Source organism: Emydura macquarii, unplaced genomic scaffold, assembly GCF_026122565.2.
Source record: "Emydura macquarii macquarii isolate MOO-44397 ecotype Brisbane River unplaced genomic scaffold, CSIRO-AGI_Emac_v2 contig_3470, whole genome shotgun sequence".
Lineage (NCBI taxonomy): Eukaryota > Metazoa > Chordata > Testudines > Chelidae > Emydura > Emydura macquarii.
The window spans coordinates 199,724-220,702 of record NW_027133607.1 but is presented as its reverse complement, the minus strand read 5'-3'; the positions used below and the strand labels follow the sequence as shown (position 1 = coordinate 220,702).

Sequence of the window (20,979 nt, the reverse complement as noted above, 5' to 3'; positions counted from 1 at the left end):
AGGGCCCAGGCACATTGCTGAGTGAAGCTCTCCTTCTCATGTGTTTTCCTTAAGCTTTGAGTTTTTGGGTTAGCAATAGAGAGACAGTCTAGCAAGGTTTCCCTATCCATTTCTAACTCAAGCCTCAGTCCTGCCTGTTGTAAGCATGGTACTTCAGCCTGCCTCAGTTGCTAGATGGTAGGAAACAGTAGTGTTTTCCCCCACCCTCAGGTTTGGCCATTACTAGCTTTTCTTTCCCAGTTGCAGTTCAGCATAGAGTTTTCACCAGAGAGATACTTATGTGTTGATATGGCTGCACACAAGCAGGCCTGGCTAGTACTGCCTGGGTATGCAGAGATAAAATTAGCCCATATTCTAGCCACATCCTCAGGTCCATTCATCCGTGGCGCATGCAATCAAAAGCTTTTTGCTGCGGAAGTTTTGCTAGTTTGCTTTTAAACTCCCTAATATCCCTGTTTTATTATTAGCTGTGTCTGGAGATGGGAGCTGAGCTTGTGAAGATGATCAACAGTGTACCCCGTAGCATTTGGTTATGAAATTCATCCTCCCAGTGATTTGTGTATAACTATCACATGGAAGCTTTCGATCCTTCCCTTGAGACATGGCTCAAGCAATGTTCCCAGTATACACTCTTTTCACACCAGTGAAGCTATGTTTTTTGCTGGCATCAATGCAGTAATATCTCCTATTTGTTTTCAAAATCAATTTGTGCTTGTGTTTTTCAAAAAAGATTCACGTACTGCTCTGAAGGCTTAAAATTCCATCTACCTTATAGGGAATTCCCTGCCCAGCAGGATGAAATCCAATGAATAACAATGAGGTCCTATAAGAACAGATGGAATTTTAAGGCTTCTGGATTGTATATCTAACAGGAATCTAATTTTTATTATATACATTAAAAATCTATAATTGTTTGCCATACCAGCTATGACATAATATATTTGCCACACCATTATTCAGATATCCCATCTCCAGTGATAGCCAATATCTGATGCTTTGAAAGAAAGTGGAAGCCCCCCCAATGATTGAATTTAGCCAATGATACATGTTTGGTGAACAGGAGAATGGGATTCCCTCCCAATCTGGGTAGTAAATAGTCCTGCTGATTTTTTCATACCACATTGATGGGCACAGTATTAATACCTAGACTGGATGGAGAGAGAACAACTAGCTTAGAATCTTCAGATAAGATAATAATTGGCCTGAGATGAGAAACTGTGTCTAACTTTATACTTGCATTATTCGCTCACACTTCCAAAACTACTCTCTCAACGAGGCAGAGAATGCTACTGTATCTTGGTTAAAAAGTTCCAGTGGATGAAGGTGAAACCAATACATGCTTAACAAACTAGGCTTTTAGTTTCAGACTGTGTGTATGTTGAGTGGGTGCGATTCAAAGTGATTTCTGTGCAGAATAGAAAACATTTAACAGAGCTTAGTTCCTCTTAGCATGCCACTGTCGTTGCATTTTAAAATATAATAGTTTAGGGGAACCCAAGTCAGAAGCAGGGCATAAAAGAAAAAATGTTTAAAAATATTGTTACTGTTAGTGATTTAACTACATCTGACCAGAAAAGACACTCTCCCAGGATAGTCTTGGGCTTATGATATTGAGAAAACAAACTATTTCTGATACTTTGCTATTTTTGATTAATATTTGACTGTATAATAGATCATAAACACACAGAAAAATGTAAACCTCGTATGTGAAGATGTCTTAGGAAATACTGCCCTTCTTTCAGTGTCAGCCACTAATGCTTCTTTTTAATCACAGCCAGCTTCCAGAAATGGAGCATCTGCAGCATCTGCAGAAATGGAGTTTTTATCAAAAACTCATTTTACATAAGAAGTCATTACTCACAAGAACTAATTTTAGCAGCTTTAAACTTCCTGTTATTCCAGTTGTAACATTTTTTCAGTTCAAAATAGCTTCAGGCCTGGTTTACAGTGGCCGCAGATTTCGGCGGCAGTCGGCGGGAGGTACGCAAGCTAAGTACAGTAATGTGCGTATCTCCCGTCGACTTCCTAACATCTACTTACCATGGTGTCTCCGCTGCACTGCACTGATGGGAGATGCCCTCCTGTCGACGCAGCACTAAGCTTCTTGCCAGGCTGGATTAACAGAGTTGACTTCCGGGTTTGATTGAGCAAGTCTTCACTGCCACTCAGTCGAATCTGCAAAATCGATCCTGCACTGCCAGCGGTGCCACCGGCAGTTTAGACATACCCTCATTGGTGGGCTCAGCTTCCCGTTGGTGAGAAAGTGGTTTTGGTATGTGTTGAGTTTAATAAAAAAAGAGTGAGAGACTTTATCAAATTCCTATCACATGAATGCTAGGTGGCGAAAATTCTGGTCTCTCAGATTCCTGTGTGAGGCAAAGATTAAGTTAATGGAAGCAAAACATAGAAAATTGGATTATAAAGTTGAAAAGAGCCCTGAACTGCAGCATGTTCTGCTTGAGCCTCTGATTATTTATATTTAACAAATCATGCCCCTTCTGTGTTTGTTTTGTCATATTCTGCCTTGAATTCTTTTGTAGTTCTAATCACTGATAGAGTAGCATCTTTAGTGTTTTCCTATCATTATTTGTTAAGCAACAATGACGTGTAGAAATAAGGCAGTCCCTTTCCCAGACACCTTACCGTCTCCATTGCTGGGTTGTTTTTTACTTTGATGTAGATGTGCATGAAATGATACTAATAATGTACATTATATCACTCTGTATCTTGACATTTTCCCAAATGTAACAGCCTGATATGCAGGAAATAATTCTCACTACCACTGACACGCAGCCCACACAGAGAGAATTGTGGCAGCATTAGCAGTACCCAGCATCACTACCCAACAGCCTAGGAGAGAAAACCAACAACAACATACCCAATTGACACTGCAGGGGGAATTAGTGAAGGCAAAATGTGGTTATCTATGGACTGGCCAGGATGCTAGAGAGAAACCCTGGGAAAATACAATCTAATATCAATCCTCCAGTAGCTTCATTATCCTTGTTAATGTGCTCACTGTTCTCCATAGTATTGTGCCCTGGAGAGCCATACAGTACAATTAGAGGCAGCAGTGTCAGCCAGAATGAGTGTCTGTGCTCAAAATGAGAAAAATACATATATTCCAACAATAAATTACACTTGGACATCTTCCCATACAGGGCATCGCCTCAAAGTCAGATCGGTGTGCCCCAGGTCTTACTAATTTACCTCCACCCCTTACAGAGTGTAAAAGTGGAACACACACCCCAGTGATGCCTTGGGGACAGCAGGCCGTCACCCCTTTTCAGTTATAATCCTGTCCTTCCACTTCCCCAAGGACTTCAGGACTTTCACCTTATTATGGGCACTTCGGTGGTCTGGGCCCTTGAACAGTCAAGGTCTTCCCCAGCTGGACTCTCTACTGAGGTAAAGGCTTCTGTTGATGTCCCGTCTTTTGGGAGTGGCTAGAGGAGGCCAGGTCCACCCTCCCCATGGGGCTCCGATCCAGGGCCCAATGGTGGGCAGCTCTGTTATGCACTTCGGGGTGCTACACAGCTGCCCTTGGAACCACTTCCTACCCAAGTCGCCCTTCTGCCCACAGAGTAAGTTACAGAATTGCAAATGAAGTCTCTGATGTTCCCAAGTCTCTCCTTTGTAGGTGCTATCAAGTCTGTTTTTCCGTGTCTCAGGCCACGAGGGCTCCTGGACAATACTTCCCTGGAGCTCAGAGCAAAGGTTTGCTCCCTTCCACTGCCTCCTTGCTTCCTCTTTTGAGCCCCTTGGTCAGGTTTTGCAGGTGCTGCTGGGTGGAGCCGCCTGGGCCCAGAGCTGCTCTTTAACCCCTAATTCTCTAGTGTAGGGTTTGTACACCCCTCACACAGAGTCTTCAACATGTGCTATTATATCAATAAAGAGTGAGTATGACTTACTCTGGTATGTCCTGCATTGCAAACTGTACACTGACCATGTGCATGTGATGCATAGAGCCCCTCCTGTAAGTGGAATCACAACCGTTATGGGGCGGGGACTTGTGTGGCTTTTTGTTTTGTTTTGTTTAGGTAAGGAAATATGTACATTAAGCAGGCCCCTACAGCACTTTCCCTAGAACATCAGAAAACATGGTTCTCTTTTGCATGTCCTGTTATTTTTCTCTTATTGGCATCCCATTTTATTTATTTATTTGGTTATGGGTTGGGAGCACATTTGGGGAAGGCTGGGAATGGTAGGCATAGAGAGAATATAAGAAACAGCTGGTTGCTATTTCTGATGTGGCAAGACCCTTAAATAGTCCTCAAAGGGCTTATTCCTGTGGTGAAACTGCAAGAAAATGATGCCAGCTAAGAGCTGATTGAAACTCCCCTAGGGCAATCTAGGATTTTCCCATTGGAGAGGGACTGTGTATTTTATTTCTACTATTCACATACCTAAAGAAATATAACAGAACCCTCTTATAATTAGGTCAGTTTTTTTCACACAGGAACTTCACAACGGGCCAAATCTAAGTCACAGGGATTTGGGCTCAGAAAGAATTAAGTAAAAACTGTGTAAGGGTCTTGGAATTTGGCCCAGAAAGTGGAAGGCAACTAGAACTTACTGCCATTACAAATTGCATGTGGGATGAGTTTGGGACTCTGAGCACGGGCCTTTCCCATCGTAGCTTGCAAAGCCAGTCCATGCTCTGTATAAAATCCAAACTCATCTCCCTTTCTGGGCTCTGGATCTATTAAACAAATTAACAATAAGATGACTTAAAATTCTGTTCACATCTTCTCCCCATGCTTGGCTTCTGGGATTCCTCTCTCAAGACTGCCCTGCCACACCCTATATCATCTTTCCCTAGAAAATTGCTGCCATCTCCTATGTATCCAGGTAGAGGTACTGAATCACCTGGCTCAGTGAGTTGGCAGAACCCACTTACTACTTTCTCAGGAGGAAACTGCTAATATGGTGGGGTGTTTCAGGTGAACACTGCCAACCAGATACAGACACTGCCCTATGTTCAACTTTAACAGTTTCCCTATATGCCATTTCATCAATTAGCAGGTTATGTTGCACTGCACATGGTAGGAGACCTTAAAAAAGTGTTAATGTCAGGGCTAGTTAATAATAGCTAGTCAGCTAGAGCAAGAGCTTGTTCTTGCACCTGTGACGAGAGGAATATACAAATATCCAAATGGAGTGGAGAGTAGACTCCATTTTGGCCTGCCAGCAGAACTGGCCAGATGCAGAAAATGGAGCACATTCCTCTAGTCTAGAAGATGGTGCAGCACATGCCCTCGCTCCTGGAGCAGCTCTGGGAAGAACTGCTCCTCCTGAGGGAGAATCCCTCCTTGAGTTCTTGCTTGGGCACATGTTCCTGTACCACTCCCCAGCACAGGGCAGTGTTTAACTGCCACCATCTGCCCCTGCAATTATCTGAAGATGAAACATTTTTCAGCCATAAACGTCTGTAAACTTAACTGGTGCTCCTGTACCTCAGCCAAAGTAATCAATAGACCGTACATTTTAAATGAGTTATTACTCTCCCTAGAGCAGCCTGACAGGACATGCACATGCCTGCTCACTGAAACAGGAAGGAACACGCAAACCACAAGAGCCAGAGCTTGTAATTTCCTCAGGACATTTTTTTTGTTTGTTTTTTAAGGAGGATGCTGGGAAATGCAGGAGATTGGCCAAGGGCTATGGAGCCTCTTCTATCCAGATCTCGGGATCAGATCCCACCCACGGCAAGAGTGAAATATTTTGACCACCCTGTAGACTGGTTAAAACAATAAATAAATAAATAAATAAATAGATTTTTTTTAATTGCTGAAATTTTATATAAATAATTTTATGTGAAAATGTATATACATTTTATCTAAATAAGCAGCTCTACTACCTGCAGTGCAGCAATATGATTCAATATAACCCACGGGTAGCAAATGAGCCATTCATAAATTTACATTTCCCTCCCAGTCATTCCCTGACCATATAGATCTTCACTCCTCGTTCCCAATATTCCAGTACCTCAGGGAAACACCCTTGTGCCTTCACAAATCTCTTCAGCGCTTTTGAAAATGTCACCCTCAGTGCATCAAGATGGGTGAGGTATTATCTTTTATTGGTCAACTTCTGTAGGTGAGAGAGACAACAGAAGTTGATCCAATAAAAGATACTACCTCACTCACCTTGTCTCTTCAATATCCTGGGACTGACACAGCCACAACTTCACTGCATATCCGTAGAGTGTAGCCAGCAAAGTGAGCCTTCCCCATGGAAAGGTTACAGAGTAGAGATCGCACATAGAGAGAGGCTAGAATTTTAGAACGTTTCCTTTCTGTGTTGAAGTTTTAACTACTCTTTTCTGAAGAGTGAAACTGGGTAGGTTCCTTTGTAGCCAGATCTCTACACCTGAAAGTAGCTGCACCGGCAAGATAACCATAATGGTATTCGGGCTGAATAGCATTGTCTCCATGTGCAGATTGTGGGGACATGATCAGTCCCTGTGACTGTGGGCGCTGAGGTTTGATATTTGGCATAATCATGTATGTTATGTTAACATTCTTCAGCAGTCATAGGGTTGAGTAACTATTGAGCTTTATCCCAGTTGTCAGAATTATTTTTATTTTATGTTTTCATTAATCAGGCATGTGGCATTTTAGGTCTTATTTAGATGCATAGATTGCAAAGACGGTTATCATCTAGTCTAACCTCCTGCATAACATAAGCCATGGAATTTCACTCAGTGATTCCTGCATTGAGCCCAATAACTTGTAGCTGAGTTAGAGCATGTCTTCTAGAAACACATCCAATCTTGATTTAAATGTAAGTGTTTGGCTGGTGTGAAAACATCAGCTTTTGATAAGGGCATTTGCCCAAATGGGACACATGGTAAGGAGGGCTGTCTGAGGTGGGACACATCGGCTTTGAAAGATAAAAGGCCAGATTTCAACTTCAGTTATATCACAGTAAATCCAGAGTAACATTACAAATTCCCATGGAGTTAGTCTGGATTTATTCTGCTGTGTCAGAGATCAGGATCTGGACCAGTATATAAAATATCAATAAAGCAGACTGAATCTTCAGAGTGAACAAAATATTGATAATTTTACTCTGTGTGTTAAGTGAGTTCAAATAACCTCAAAGGCAAGAACCTGACTATGTATTATAAATAACATGAATATTTTATATCTTACAGATTTTTTTCACTTACTCCTGTTGTTGCTACAAAGTAATGTTTCAGCTAAATCCTTAGTCTGTTTACAATGGCTGACTCTCTTGAATTAAATGCTTTGTTGAGGTTGATCAACCGTGGGTTTAAGAAAACCTTAGGAAAATATTATATCAATTCTGTAGCAGATAGGTTTATGGAAGAAAATTCACACCAACTTCACTGAAGTGAAGTGTAATCGGGTGCTTGAATTCTCATGCCTTTTTGATGAGCTGCCGCACTGTGAAGATTTGCTGTGTCCTGGGACGGCCAAGAGTAAAGCCAGCTTGTTGTGGTCTTCTCTTTCTCCTTGAGATATCAGCAGCTTAGGCCAGCAAGTCCGAAGCAAAAACTTTCTCTGGGAAGGACAAAAGAGTAATGCTGTGATAGTTGCAATAGTCTCATTTGCTGCCTTTGTTTCCAAAGCAGAAAGATAATGCCTTTTCGCCAGTCAGACGGGACGGACTCTGTTCTCCAGCTGATATTGAACAGCATGTGCAGCCATTCAAAAGAATAGCTGGTCTATCACTTCTTAACAGTTCTGCAGGAAATCCACAGATTCCTGCCTTCTTATTTCCCTTAAGCTTCTTTACGACTCTGTGGACTTTGTTGACAGTGAATTAGCCAGGATCATTTTTTGTGGAATGGGTCAACTCATCTGCAGCCTTAATGTCAAGGTTCAAAAAAATTGGGGGTGCATTTCAAGTTCATTCCAGCATGCCATGCACTCTGCTTCTGTATTGATTAGCTGTCCAGAACTGGAGCGGACTAGTCTGAGTGAATTACCTTTCTCCTTAGTGAGGTCACACGTATTAGGAGGCAACATCATTCCTGGCAGAAGCTGTTACAGTCAGGATCCAGACACCCCAAAGGGGTCTGAACACCAAAGAATAAGCAATTGAATCAATTGATGGCATACAATATCATTGTGCTATAAAGGTGTATCGAGTAAGGTCTTTTATGAAAGCCGGTGACACATTGGTGATTAATATCACTGTGAAGTGCATGTATTAACATTATATGAGGAATTATGGATACTCACTGATATTATGCTTTAAAGTCTGTGGCTAAACAAAGAGAGAAACAGGTTTTCTCTCAGACAAGAGGCAAGGCAGCTATTTCCCTGTCACCAGCGAAATTAAACATTGTAGAACCAAAACAGTCGAAGCTCCATTTACGTAAGAGTCAACAGGAGAATGGGAAGTGCATAGGAAGAGAAAAATATCAGGAGGTCATCTTGACTCTGGGGACAAAACAATGAGTTTGGGGAAATATAAGGAAAAGCAAAATGCTGTGTTGACATCCATCGCTTGATAGCAAAGGGATAAACTCCCTTTGATTCTGTGAACGGTGGATCCTCCTGCCTCAAAGTCTGGAGATTCTGATAGCTTAATGTAAGTGAGAAAGCTGCTTAGGGAAAGATTGTAGCTTGCTAAAGTTACCTTTCAGTCACTAGAAAATGTGTTATTTTTGGTTTGTTTGTAACCAGACCTGTCTCTTTTTCTCTTGCTTAGTATCACTTAAATCTACATTCTTAATTAACAAATTTATGCTTCGTGTACCTGTCCATGCCTAGGGTAGCCACCTGAAAATGCCAAGGTCAGGGCAGGCTGCAAAAGGAGAGCAGATTCTCCCAGCACTGGTGGGTGACATTGAAGTCAGACTTCCCAACCAGCCACAAACAGTGCTTCTGATTCTCCACACTGGTCATCAAGAAGCTAAAATAAAATACACACAGCCCCCTTTACTGCATTTCAGTCTCTGGCTCCCAATCAGCCACTAGGTCCGATAAAGAGATCAGTTATTTAAAACTATACGCTCTTTACCAAAAAGTTTCTCCTGACCCGAAAGGGTCAGCCACATCACCAGATCAATATAAGTTTGGATCATACCAAAATACCACGCTTCCAGCCAATCCTTTAGTAATTAAAATGAAAGGTTTATTATAAAAGGAAAGAAACAAACTATAGGAGAAGTGTTAAATGATTAAAGCAATCAGTTACATACAATTGATTTGAAAAATCCATATATATCAGGTTTCGAGTAGAAATGTGGAGTTTGCAGACTCGTATAGTCTCTCTGGTGTACATCCAGTACCTGGATGGGTCTCAGTCCTTTGTTTCACAGCTTAAGTTCAGTTCAGTTGTAGAGGAGTTGATCCAGAGGTAGGTGAAGACTGAAGAAAAAATGGATATGGTACAGCTGCCTTTTATGTCCCTTGGCCTTTGCCATGCTGCTTGTGGAAATTTACAGGAATAAGATGGAGTCCAGGGTCACATGAGTAAGTCCTGGTGACTCATCAGGTATATCCTTGGCTTCTCCCCCTGGGCCCATTGTATCTGTGAGTTTCCTTAATGGGCCATTAAGCAGGCTAGTGCTGGAGCCATTCTGTCTGGGGTGTCACCCAGAAACAATACAAATTGAAATACAGATAAAACATATCCATAACTTCCATTACACACATAACACATGAACATAATAAACAGGAAGTTTGTCCCCCAGTGGTACCTATAGGGTTCGCTCTGGAGCCCACTGTAGTTGCGCGTCCCCAGTGTCCTATATAGGGCCCTGCTGACCTTCAGCCTCCTCAGTTCCTTCTTACCGCCTGTGACGGTCAGCTGGAATCCATCGCCTCTTGCTCTGTAAGGGTTCTCTTCTCCCAGTGCTTTCCATTCCATTGTACCTGTAAATAGTTAGCCACCAGGCCAGAGAGGAGCAGCCGTGGGTAGAATGGTTCTGCAATCAATGTCCTGTTGAACTCTGACCCCACTGCCTAAGGGTTGCTTGTGAATCACCTAATTGGAATCGACATGAGTAAGCAGTCGAAGAAGAAAAGATGGATTACTTACCTTTCGTAACTGTTGTTCTTTGAAATGTGTTGCTCATGTCCGTTCCAAGACCCACCCGCCTACCCCTCTGTCAGAGTCTGCCAGCAAGAAGGAACTGAGGAGGCGGAGGGTCGGCAGGGCTCTATATACGTCACCATGAATGCGCGACTTCAGGGGGCTGCACAGCCAACCCTACGGGTACCACTGGGGGAGAAACCTTCCCGCAGCCATGCACGAGGCACGCACACACCTAATTGGAATTGACATGAGCAACACATCTTGAAGAACAACAGTTACAGAAGATTAATAACCACCTTTTCCTGTGAGTGACCAGTGAAAGGGACTGCACACTGCAGAAAGACGTCTCTTGGGAATGGGGGTTCATGGAATGCTACCTGCAAGGCAAGGTGTAGACTGGCAGAGTCTCAAGGAGTTTGTTGGTGTGGTGGACAAACCAGTGGGGCAGGGAGCTGTCACACAGTTTAAGCCCCAGCAAAGCTCTCTCTTGCTGAGGCGGAGTGGTAACACAGTGGCTTACAGTTCTGGGCTCCCTGAGGAGAGCATCACAGAAGCTTCCTCAAGTGAGAAGATGGCTTTGGCTTCCACAACAGCTTTACAGTCTGCATGTATTGCTGTATTACAAGCGCCCTGTAGCTTACAGTACGTGACCACATCACTTCTGAAATGAGCCATGCGACGCTGTTCAATGATGGTTAAGATATTAACAGAGATCCAGGGCTTCTTGGCTCTTTGTTTTGGGTCCATTGATTGTCTGGGATCTGAAGTCCTTTCAGGCAGTTTAGCATCGGTAAGGCAAGGTCTCGAACCTGTTCAAAATTTCAACTGTGTAGCAATTTCAATTGCTATCAATTTTAGATTAGATCAGTCGAATTTTGGTAACCTAATCATTGCTTTGCCTGCGCTTTTTTCGTCTCAGACAAATTTGCAAAGACTACTTTATGTTCTTCAGTGACAGACGGACAGTTTCTCTTTGGGGTGGGGACTGTGTGGGTGGACAATGCCTAGTGCATTGTGGGTACTACCCAAATCCAAATCATAATGATTGATAATTGCAGCTTTTCTTTAGCAGTGGTTCAGGAGTGAAGGGTGAATATAGGGACTAGATGGTGCTGCTTCGAGTGACAGTGTGTCACACAGGTGCCATGCTTCCTTTGTGGGCTCCAGAGTTCCAATGGTAGGTAATTCCTGCCAGTCTAATGAGTCTCTGCACTGTCACCAGATTGGAGCTGCATGGGCCCTAAACCACTGGAAAGAAGTTAAAGTCGATTTAAATTGTGTGTGGACAGTTTTGGGGCCAGAGACTTCAGAAGGGCTAAGGAAGATTATGGAGAAAGGTCCCAGCTGGGATAGAGGCTGTACAGGAGGTTCTGATCTCTCTCTGCATCGTGGAGCGGCACTCCACTGTAGGGGCAGGGTTGGATGAAGGGGATATGGCTATTGTGTCAGATCAGGTGGACCCATTGGCCAAATGCCCCCTGGAAAGGGAGCAAAGGGAGGCACAGATGCCTTTGCAATTTGGAGGCTGTAGTAGCAGCTGCACTGGGATTTCCATGGAGAATTCCTGCATAAAGCTCATCTTCATTTGTGCTTCTCACAGAGTTCAGGATTGGTCCTTCAGCAGTCAGGGCTCTGTCTATAGCTGCAGCAAGGCACTTGCTCCTGAACAAAGAGAGCATCTATTAGAGAAGCATGTGATCCTTTTGGAAGCTTGATTGTGCCATGTATTTCAGTCATGATTCACTTGTATGAATTCCGCCTCCTCATTTATTACCTTGTCCCCAGAAAGCAATTAAAGTGTTTCATGTCCCCTGATCTGTTTTGTTTATTAGGCTCTGTGGATATCCTCCATTCTATGATGAAAACGACTCCAAGCTCTTTGAACAGATTCTTAAGGCAGAATATGAATTTGACTCTCCATATTGGGATGACATCTCGGAGTCTGGTAAGGAGCTCATTGCAATAGTTATTTCTTGCACATTCCTACATATTACTGAAGTCTATCATGCACACTTTCCAAGGGTGAAATTTGGATCTTCATAACTCCCGTTAACGTGAGGTCAGAGGGAACTATATGTTCAACTGAGGGCAGATTTTAACCCAAATATTTTTTAAGCATCATGGGAAATTATTTCTATGAGAGCCTCAAAATAAGTACTGTCTCATCCCAGAGTCAGGCATAAAGCACCAAAATTTGACTTGTAGAGACGACCATGAAGCAAGAATTAGCATTCAGCCCCAAGAAAACAGAGCACTTTCTTTTTTCCAGCATTTGAATAAAATGCACATTTTTCATCTGTCTCTAATAATAGAAAACAAAATATTTCAGCTCTTTTACTTAATATGTACTGCTGGTCTGACTGATGAATCTGTGCAATGTGAACAGGAAAGAAACAAACCCGGAAAATCAATGGCTTCCAAATAAAAATGGCTAAGCCAACAAGGAAAGAAAAATCCCATCAATCCCCTGGGAAGGGAGGGCATGTGGTCTAGTAATTATAGCATTAGGCTGCGAGTCAGAAGTTCTGGGTTCCACAGACTTGCTGTGTCTGCCACAGACTTGCTGTGTAACCCAGTTACGTTATTAAGAGTATGTGTACGTTGGAGCTGGAAGTGTAATTTCCAGCTCGGGGATGATTTGGTTGGGGTTGGTCCCGCTTTGAGCAGGGGGTTGGATTAGATGACCTCCTGAGGTCCCTTCCAATCCTAATCTATGATTCTATGTACACGTGGTAATTCTGATCAAGTTATCAAGTTAAAAATACCAGTGTAGCCGGTTCAGCACATGTGGCAGGATAGGCTAACCACCCAATTATGTACCTGGGGATCCAGGCGGGATTGTATTTAGGGCAGCTAACAACTTCTTAGGGCTACAAAATTTCATATAGGATTTTCAGACGCACCTATGGGATTTAGGAGCACAAACTGAAAGTCAATGAGACTTTTCCTGATAAATCTCTAAAATTCTTTTGGGCATCTCCCCCAAACAGATTAGATTAACACGAGGAGCCTAAATCAAGCCACTTAATTCCAGATTTGGCTTCTCAGAAAGACACTTGAGATCATATTTTTCAGGCTGCCCCATACACCTTGATGCCATTCAATGGTCTTCTCACCATCGTTTAAAAATCTCCAGAAAACACACTGCTTCAAGCCCAAGTGAGCTGATAACATTCACTATCTATCTTCTTATATTTGATATTTAAAGAACAGCAGCCAAAACAAAACAGAACCGCCCAGATGTGACTTGACTCAAATGAGTAGTCACAGGCTTTTATTTATGCAACCCTCGTCCTTTTTCACCTATCCCCGCCCTACCTTTTGTCTCCTTCACTCATGGTGTCACATTTAAAATGTAGCACATAAACCCTTTGGGGCCGGTGACTGTGTCTTCCATGAAGCCATTAGCTCAGTTCTGGAGAAGTCTATTAAATAATAATTAAATGGTTAAAATAGGAATGTGGAAACTTAAATGTCTGTCTGACCACCCTAATGCAGAGTTGGAATGCTTAATATATGCACCCAAATGTGATAATAGGCTCCTGTGTCTTTATTATATTACTGATATTGCCTATTGGGCTAGTCTTATCATCTGTACACATCATTTTGGTGAGGTTCCTGGGGGAGGGGAAGAGACCGTCATAGTGTCCTACGGTGTCATACATCGGTGTCATTAAGATGAACCTTTAAATACCACTGTGTGTCCTTGCTTCTCCAGGCGTCAGCCCAATTGCTTTTGCTTATTTTATTTTGTTTTTTACAGCTAAAGATTTTATTCGGAACTTGATGGAGAAAGACCCTAGTAAAAGATATACCTGTGAGCAAGCAGCCCGGCACCCATGGTAAGCAACTAACACATTACTTCTGTTGCAATGACCTCAAGAAACGAGACTTTTCTTTAATTTATATGTCCAGGAGAGAATGTTTGTGCCACCATGCCGTATACGAGCCTTTGCTGAGTAACTTATTGCTATAACCCTTGTCTTTGTCGCATAGTTTTCCCTCTTGTTCCATTGTGTCTGAAATTAGGCCCTGATCCTACAAAAGTGTGATTAACTTTAAGCTTGCCAGTAGTCCTATTGAAATTACTGAATAATTACTCAATTAATAGCTGCACTCAGTTAGTTATACTGCTGCAGTGGGATTGCACCAGCATGAATCAATGAAGAATTTGGCCCATTTTGGTAAAACTCAGATTGAAGTCAATGGGATGTGCTTAGAGTTAGCCATCTATTTACTTATATGGCCGTCATCAACGTAGTGTCTGAGCATCTAACGTCTACTAAAGGACTTTACCTCACAACACCCTGGTGAGATAGGGAGATGTCATCCCCTTTTCACAGGTGAGGCACTGGGTAGAATAATGATATGTCTACACTGCATAAAAAAAGTTATGTTCTTAATTTAATCCACATTAGCTAATTTGGGTTAAAATAGCATTAAAGACACAACAACTTGACTAGCCCCTGAAGTTCAACCCAAGGCTCCCCCTCAAGTGACTCACAGCTATTTCAACCCAACATAAGAACACACTTTTTTTTGCAGTGTAGACCTACAACTAAGTGACTTGCCCAACATCATGCAAAAAATCTGTGGCAGAAGCAAGAATTGAAGCCAGCTTTCCTGAATATCAGGCCAATGCGCTATCCACTAGGGCAGTGATTTTCAAAAGGGGTACACGAGCGCTCATCAGGTTGCGTGTGAGAAAAATCCTGAAATGGCAGACAATGCACTTTATTTAGTAAGACTTGGCAATCTAATCATAGGTATATGATGACCCTATCTCCGATGGGAGTATGTGGTAGACTACATTATTTGGAAAGAGGCACTTACCCTAAAAAGTTTGAAAACCACTGCCCTAGTCTATCATTCTAACTACACAAGGGATCAGGGCCTTCGATGTGAGTACTTCAGGGCAGGGATGTTTGTTTGTGCTGTGAGGTGCTGCTTTAGGGGACTGTACAGTAATGATAATAAATAACTGCAGTGGAAACGATACTGAAATCAATGGCAGTAGAAATCCTTTTTCACTCAGGAACATCACAGCTATGGAAAATATCACTGCACTCTGCGATCTCATACAGCTGGTTGGATGGTACACTTACCAATGTATTTCTGCAGCACCTCAGGTTCATCCTGCACAAACCCTTAGCCATTCATAAAGTTGCTGAGCTTGAACAATAATAAGTTCAGTAGCGGGATTTGGAGCAGAGTGGGCCACATTCTGCACTCGGTTACATTGGACAACCCCACCGCAGCAGCAGTAAACTTGAGTGCAGAATGCAACCAAGTTACAGCACTGGCATAAAATGAATTTGCAGCGATGTTAACATTAAGAGCCACTTGTTTCGTGTATCTGGGACATGGAAATACAAAAAAATATGCTCTTCATCCCTTGAGGAGCAGTGAGCTTTGTTGGTCAGAACTGCTTCACTGCAGACTTGAACATGGTTCTGTAGCACTCTTATAGACTCATTAAGACTTGACTAGGTATCTGGCACTGAAACTTGATTTGAATAGTAATATATTTGTAGCACAGTTTGCAAATCATGTAGCTCAGATGCACGCTTTGTTACCCCATTTGAAAGCGTGTTACGTTTCAATAAGGCTGAAAAGTGGAATGGAACAGATTTCTAGGTTCAACAGATTTCTGAAGTTCATTTGTCCGTCTGCATTTCATTGTTACTTTAAATTCTGGGAAAGAAGAAAAGGTGAATCCCTTCCCCCCCCCCCGAACAAGGATAGCCCCCTCGAAATTATACACCCTTCTTCCCCCGGCTTTCCAGCCCCTCTACTGGGGCGGGGCCCCGCCAGCCCTATGGGTTACTTCAGGGCTTGGGCCACCAGCTTGTAGGCCAACTCCTCAATCTCCTTGGCGTTGGGGCAGGTGCTGGGAAACTCCTTGCAGGCATAGGCATTGCGCAGGTACCACTGGACACCCTGCAGCGCCTCCGGGATGGTGAAGCCCCGGTACTTCTTACACACCACCTGGATGACGTGCAGCTTGGGCAGCAGGTTGCAGATGGCCAGTGTCAGCTAGTCCCCGTCCAGAAACTTGTGACACGAGTGGCTCGTGTCCTTGGTGCTGTTCTCGTCTGGCAGCGGCACCATCAGGTAATTGTCCAGCACCTTGATTGCCTTCAGCAGCCCGTTCTCCAGGCTGGGGTTCTGTGCCGGGTTCGAGTTCTTGATATAGGCGAAGAACTTGGCCAAGATGTCAAGTCCGACCGTGTTGGACTCAGGGTTCCGGGCAGCCAGCTTGGGGTACTTGTGGAGGCACAGGACCTCCTCCAGAAACTCCTCGATCTTGTTGGTGTCAGTGCAAACCTCATTCCTGTACATCAGGAAGAGGGAGCTGCCCACCTGGGCAAAGCTTCCGAACTGTCTCAGTCCTCCTTTTCGTGTCCACCATGGTGACGTTGAAGGTGACCCCTTTGAGCCAAAGCACCATGAAGAGCTGCTGGGAAAAGGGGCAGTTCCCAATCTTGGCCCCAATGCTGCCCACCTGCACAAACAGCTCAACCTGAGGCTGCTCCTCCGCCATGGCCCGAGGTTGGCCCCGTTGCGGAGTACGATCACTTGCTGATTATCTAGGCACAATGAGCCTTGCAATACCCAGTGTTTATAAACATGTGACTGATGCTGCTTTTATTCATATATAGGACAATTATTCCCCACTACCTTGCAGTAAATTGTGTTATGGTATGGAATGTAACCTGATGTTCATAAGTCAGTGCAATGCTCAAACATGCTTCTTGCCATGCTGATTTCCTTGCTAATTGAATGTCTAAAAATTAGGGCAATGGTTTGCTCCTATAGTTAACTAGTGACTTGCAAAGCATGTCAATGAATTGCAACTGTACACAAAGCAAGCAATAATCCTGGAAATCTTGGTGTAATGGCAATGAATTATCATAACTACAGTGCCGCCTCAGGCAATGACTGCACACTCTCAGAATAGCTGTGATTACAGACGAGATTGAGACTCAGCCTTTGCGATCAAAGGGGGGAAATCAAGTGGACAAAAGAGCAATGTATCACTTTTCTCATAATAAAAAATAAGACATGAGACATGGTGGTTGTCATGCAAATAATCTGGGAAATTGAGATTATTTTTCTTCATCCTCCCCCCCATCCACTACCATAAATACATTGCAGATGTAAAATATTAGCAAGATCAATGGCTGGCACCAGGATGAATGAGAAATGTGTATAATCTGCACATTTACACAGATTTCTCCATCTTAATTTACAGATGATTTGTACTCTCTCTTGCCCAGGTTATTTGTTTTACATCACACCTTTTACTTAGACTTTCACTGTTTATGATTTGTTGCAAAGGTGAATATATGGCTCCATCATTCTGCTGTAACTTTTCAGAAAGTGACGTGGAAAACTAGGGTAACTAAAGAAGGGGTGTAATTTGCTGCAGCTTGATACATTTTAACATTTTCTGTGCTAGTTGTAATTATAGTAATTATGTTTATTAAATATATCAGTGTTTCTCAATTAAATTTGGCCATGGAACCCTTTTGAACTCGATAAATAATTGCGGAACCCCCCAAACTCTTAAAAGTATTTTTACATATGGGGCCAAAAAAAAAGTCAAAATAAGCAAATTATATACAAACAACTAGGTCAGCGTTTCTCAATTAAATTTCCCCGCAGAACCCTTTAGGCTCCGCAGGGAAATTACACTCATACTCGATACCCTCCACGGAAAAATCCGGGACATCTTCCCTTTTTCAGCGGCGCGGAGAACAGCTGCTCTTGGCGGCGCGATCTCACTTTCTCGCGGAACCCTAACAGTGTTCCCGCGGAACCCCAGGGTTCCACAGAACACCAATTGAGAAACACTGAAATATATTATTTGCAGTATTGTTGTAGCCATGTTGGTCACAGGATATGAAAGAGTCGAGGTGGTTGAGATAATATCTTTGATTGGACCAACTTCTGTTGATGAAAGAGACAAGCTTTCAAGTTCTACAGACCTGAAGAAGATCTCTGTGGAGATTAAAAGCTTGTCTTTGTCACCAGCAGAAGTTGGTCCAATAAGAGATATTACCTCAGCCATGTTGTCTCTATTAAATATATTGTCAGGGCAGAATTCTAGAATTCCACTAGTCCTGCAGACAAACACTGTTCTTGGCAAAGTTAAGTCCATTTTTCATAACAATCTTGCTGTGACCTGATTATCAGCTATTAGAAAAACAATTTGGTCTTTAATTGTCCATCTATTAACAGTTCAAATTCACGTGATACAGCTTCGTTAAAGAGATCTGTAATATTATGGCCAATGGTTTCAGCTGGTACCTTGTCAAGCAACTGTGCCTTCACCAATGACATTTGTGCGTGGAGCATTGTGTTCCTGAAATTTATGAGTGACTTTGTTTACCAGTTTGCAGGTCCCTTTGTGCTCCCACTGGGAAGGTACTTGTAGATCTCTAAAAATTTAGCAGGGTAGAAGATTTTATCCTCTCCAGTTTCTCTGCAATGTCCCTGGTCTTCCAAGAAACTTGGGGGGCACTGCAACCAACTCCTGCATTTTTTTGCTAGTCTGAAGGTTTCAGGTGGCTTCATCTGCTACATTTTTGCCAAAGATTGAATTTACTTCTGGAACCATGTAAGGAATGTGAGAAATCACCCAAGAGGCCAGCCTTTACTTCCTGGTTTCAGCCCCAGGACATGGGCCAGGCTTAGAATAGTATTTACCTCTGTCATATGGCATGGTATACTTGACTCCAGTGACTATTGTTACAGTAGCCCTTCAAGCTTGCTGAGCCAGATTCACCCAAAGTGTAATTCCACTGAGATCACTGGGTTTACATGAGGGTTGAATTTGTCCCTTTGTGCACAATAAATTATTGGTGCAAAAACTGGGAAGTTTTAAGGCTGTGTCTTGTTGAGATTGTGCTCTCATTGAGCTATCTCAGTCCATGTTTCTTTGGTAAGACACTCTTTGTATCTGCTTTACTGAGTGCAATGTTATGATGACCAACTACATGCATTTCAGTGTGGCTGGAAAATCTCCAATGCAAACAGAATTCAGGTAGGCTGAAGTGTTTTGGAAACTGCTCCATGTCTGGAGGTAAAACTAATCTCAAGATGTTAATGTTAAAACTTTAGAAATCACATGAAAGAAAAAATTAGTGTTTCTATACAGATCTGTAATCGTACTAGAAAGCAGCCACACACCAACAAAATAAAATGGAAGCGACACTGAGTGTGTTAGCAGAGACAGGATTATAAATGGCCTTTTAACCACCATGTTGTCTAATCCTATTTAGATTGGGTCTACACTACACATTGGTCAAAATGCCAGTGTCCGTAGCCACTTTGTCCACACTCATGCTCCTATCAGTACTACCAGTAGTGGTACTAAATCATGGGTTACAACAGTGGGAAGTTAGAGACAAAAAATCCTAAAATAGATGATACCATAATTTCAGGATATGAACAATCATGCTTCACACTGGCCACCTCTGGTCACCTTTATAAATGATCAAAGGGTCAGAAAACATGCCTTATGGTGATAGATTAAAGGTTCTCAATTTATTTAGCTTAACAAACAGAAGATTAAGAGGTGACTTGATCACAATTTGTAAGTACCTATATGGGGAACGGAAATGGATAATGGAGGGTTATTCTATCTAGCAGACAAAGATATAACAAAATACAATGGCTAGAAGTTGAAACTACATAAATTCAGACTAGAAATAAGAAATAGAAATTTTTAACAGTGAATGTAATTAACCATTGGAGCAACTTGCCGGAGATTTTGGTGGATTTAAATCAAGATTGGATTTTTTTCCCTAAAAGACCTTGCTCTAACTGAAACGGGAATTATTTCGGAGGAGTTCTATGGCATGTGTTATATAGAAGGTCAGGTTAGGTGATCACAGTGGTTCCTTCTGGCCTTAGAATCTATGAATTATAAAGCGAGAGGCATTACCATTAAAGAAGGCTGTTTTAGAACAAAACATCTGTAAGAAGGTCTTGTTTTTCTGTTTCAGGATCGCAGGTGACACAGCCCTCAGCAAAAATATCCATGAGTCCGTCAGTGCTCAGATCCGAAAGAACTTTGCAAAAAGCAAATGGAGAGTAAGTGCAATGTTCTCACAGGGTTACATTGCAAGCCATTAACATTACCTGTTTTCTAAAGCAGGTGCTGCATTGCTGCACGCTGAATTCTTTTCAAGGGATGCAACCATCTTATTCATGGCTAAGAATTCTAGATGGAGTAGTACTACGCAGCTCAGTCAGCGGCAGCTGCTATACTGGCAATTGAACCAGGAGCCTCCAGAGCTGAATGAAATGTGGGAGTTGAGTGAAAGAGCGAAGCCTCTGTAGCGGGCACTAGAAAAGCCTTCTATCTTCTGCAGGTTGGGCACAGGGGGGCCTGTAAGGGATACACTAGCAGTTACACATGCGCTAATCACTGGATGTAAGAGTTACAAGATCAAGGCTTGAGAAAGGCTTTCATTTTTTTTCTCTGTGTCTAGGTGACAAAAGAGTAACCCCTGAAAGTTGTTTTTATTTTAAATCCACATCTGACAATTCTGAAAGAAAAGAATAAATTCACAACGAAGCATTTATTGGGTTTTTGGTTTTTTTTTTTCTTTCCAGCAAGCATTTAACGCCACAGCAGTTGTGAGACATATGAGAAAGTTACATCTTGGCAGTAGCCTGGACAGTTCTAATGCAAGCATGTCAACTACCCTCAGCCTGGCCAATCCGCTTCCTGATGGAACAACCAGGAAAGATTGTAAGTACATGACAGCAAAGCAACACTGCTGCCAACTGCTCTCTCCTGCAATGTGTGACCGCTTTGACAGCAACCGAGATCAAACCTCATATCACTCAGCTTTCCTCCCATCAGCTCTGTGTCATCCCAACAAATTTGACCGTACAGTATTTTCACTTTGCGGCCAATGCTGCAGTCCTTGCTCAGACAGTTCTCCC

At 42.6% G+C, this 20,979-nt stretch overlaps 1 protein-coding gene and 1 pseudogene across 1 annotated transcript in view; one reads left to right on the top strand and one right to left on the bottom strand.

Moving 5' to 3' along the window:
* The window catches only part of CAMK1D (calcium/calmodulin dependent protein kinase ID), a 298,770-nt gene that overhangs the window by 270,702 nt on the left and 7,089 nt on the right, over positions 1-20,979 (top strand). Inside the window, exons 7-10 of the mRNA XM_067534910.1 lie at positions 11,850-11,962; positions 13,781-13,859; positions 20,031-20,118; positions 20,644-20,782. Coding sequence (XP_067391011.1) covers positions 11,850-11,962; positions 13,781-13,859; positions 20,031-20,118; positions 20,644-20,782 — 419 coding nt within the window. The remainder of the gene's footprint in view (positions 1-11,849; positions 11,963-13,780; positions 13,860-20,030; positions 20,119-20,643; positions 20,783-20,979) is intronic.
* LOC137144538 (chloride intracellular channel protein 1 pseudogene) lies at positions 15,841-16,567 on the bottom strand (annotated as a pseudogene).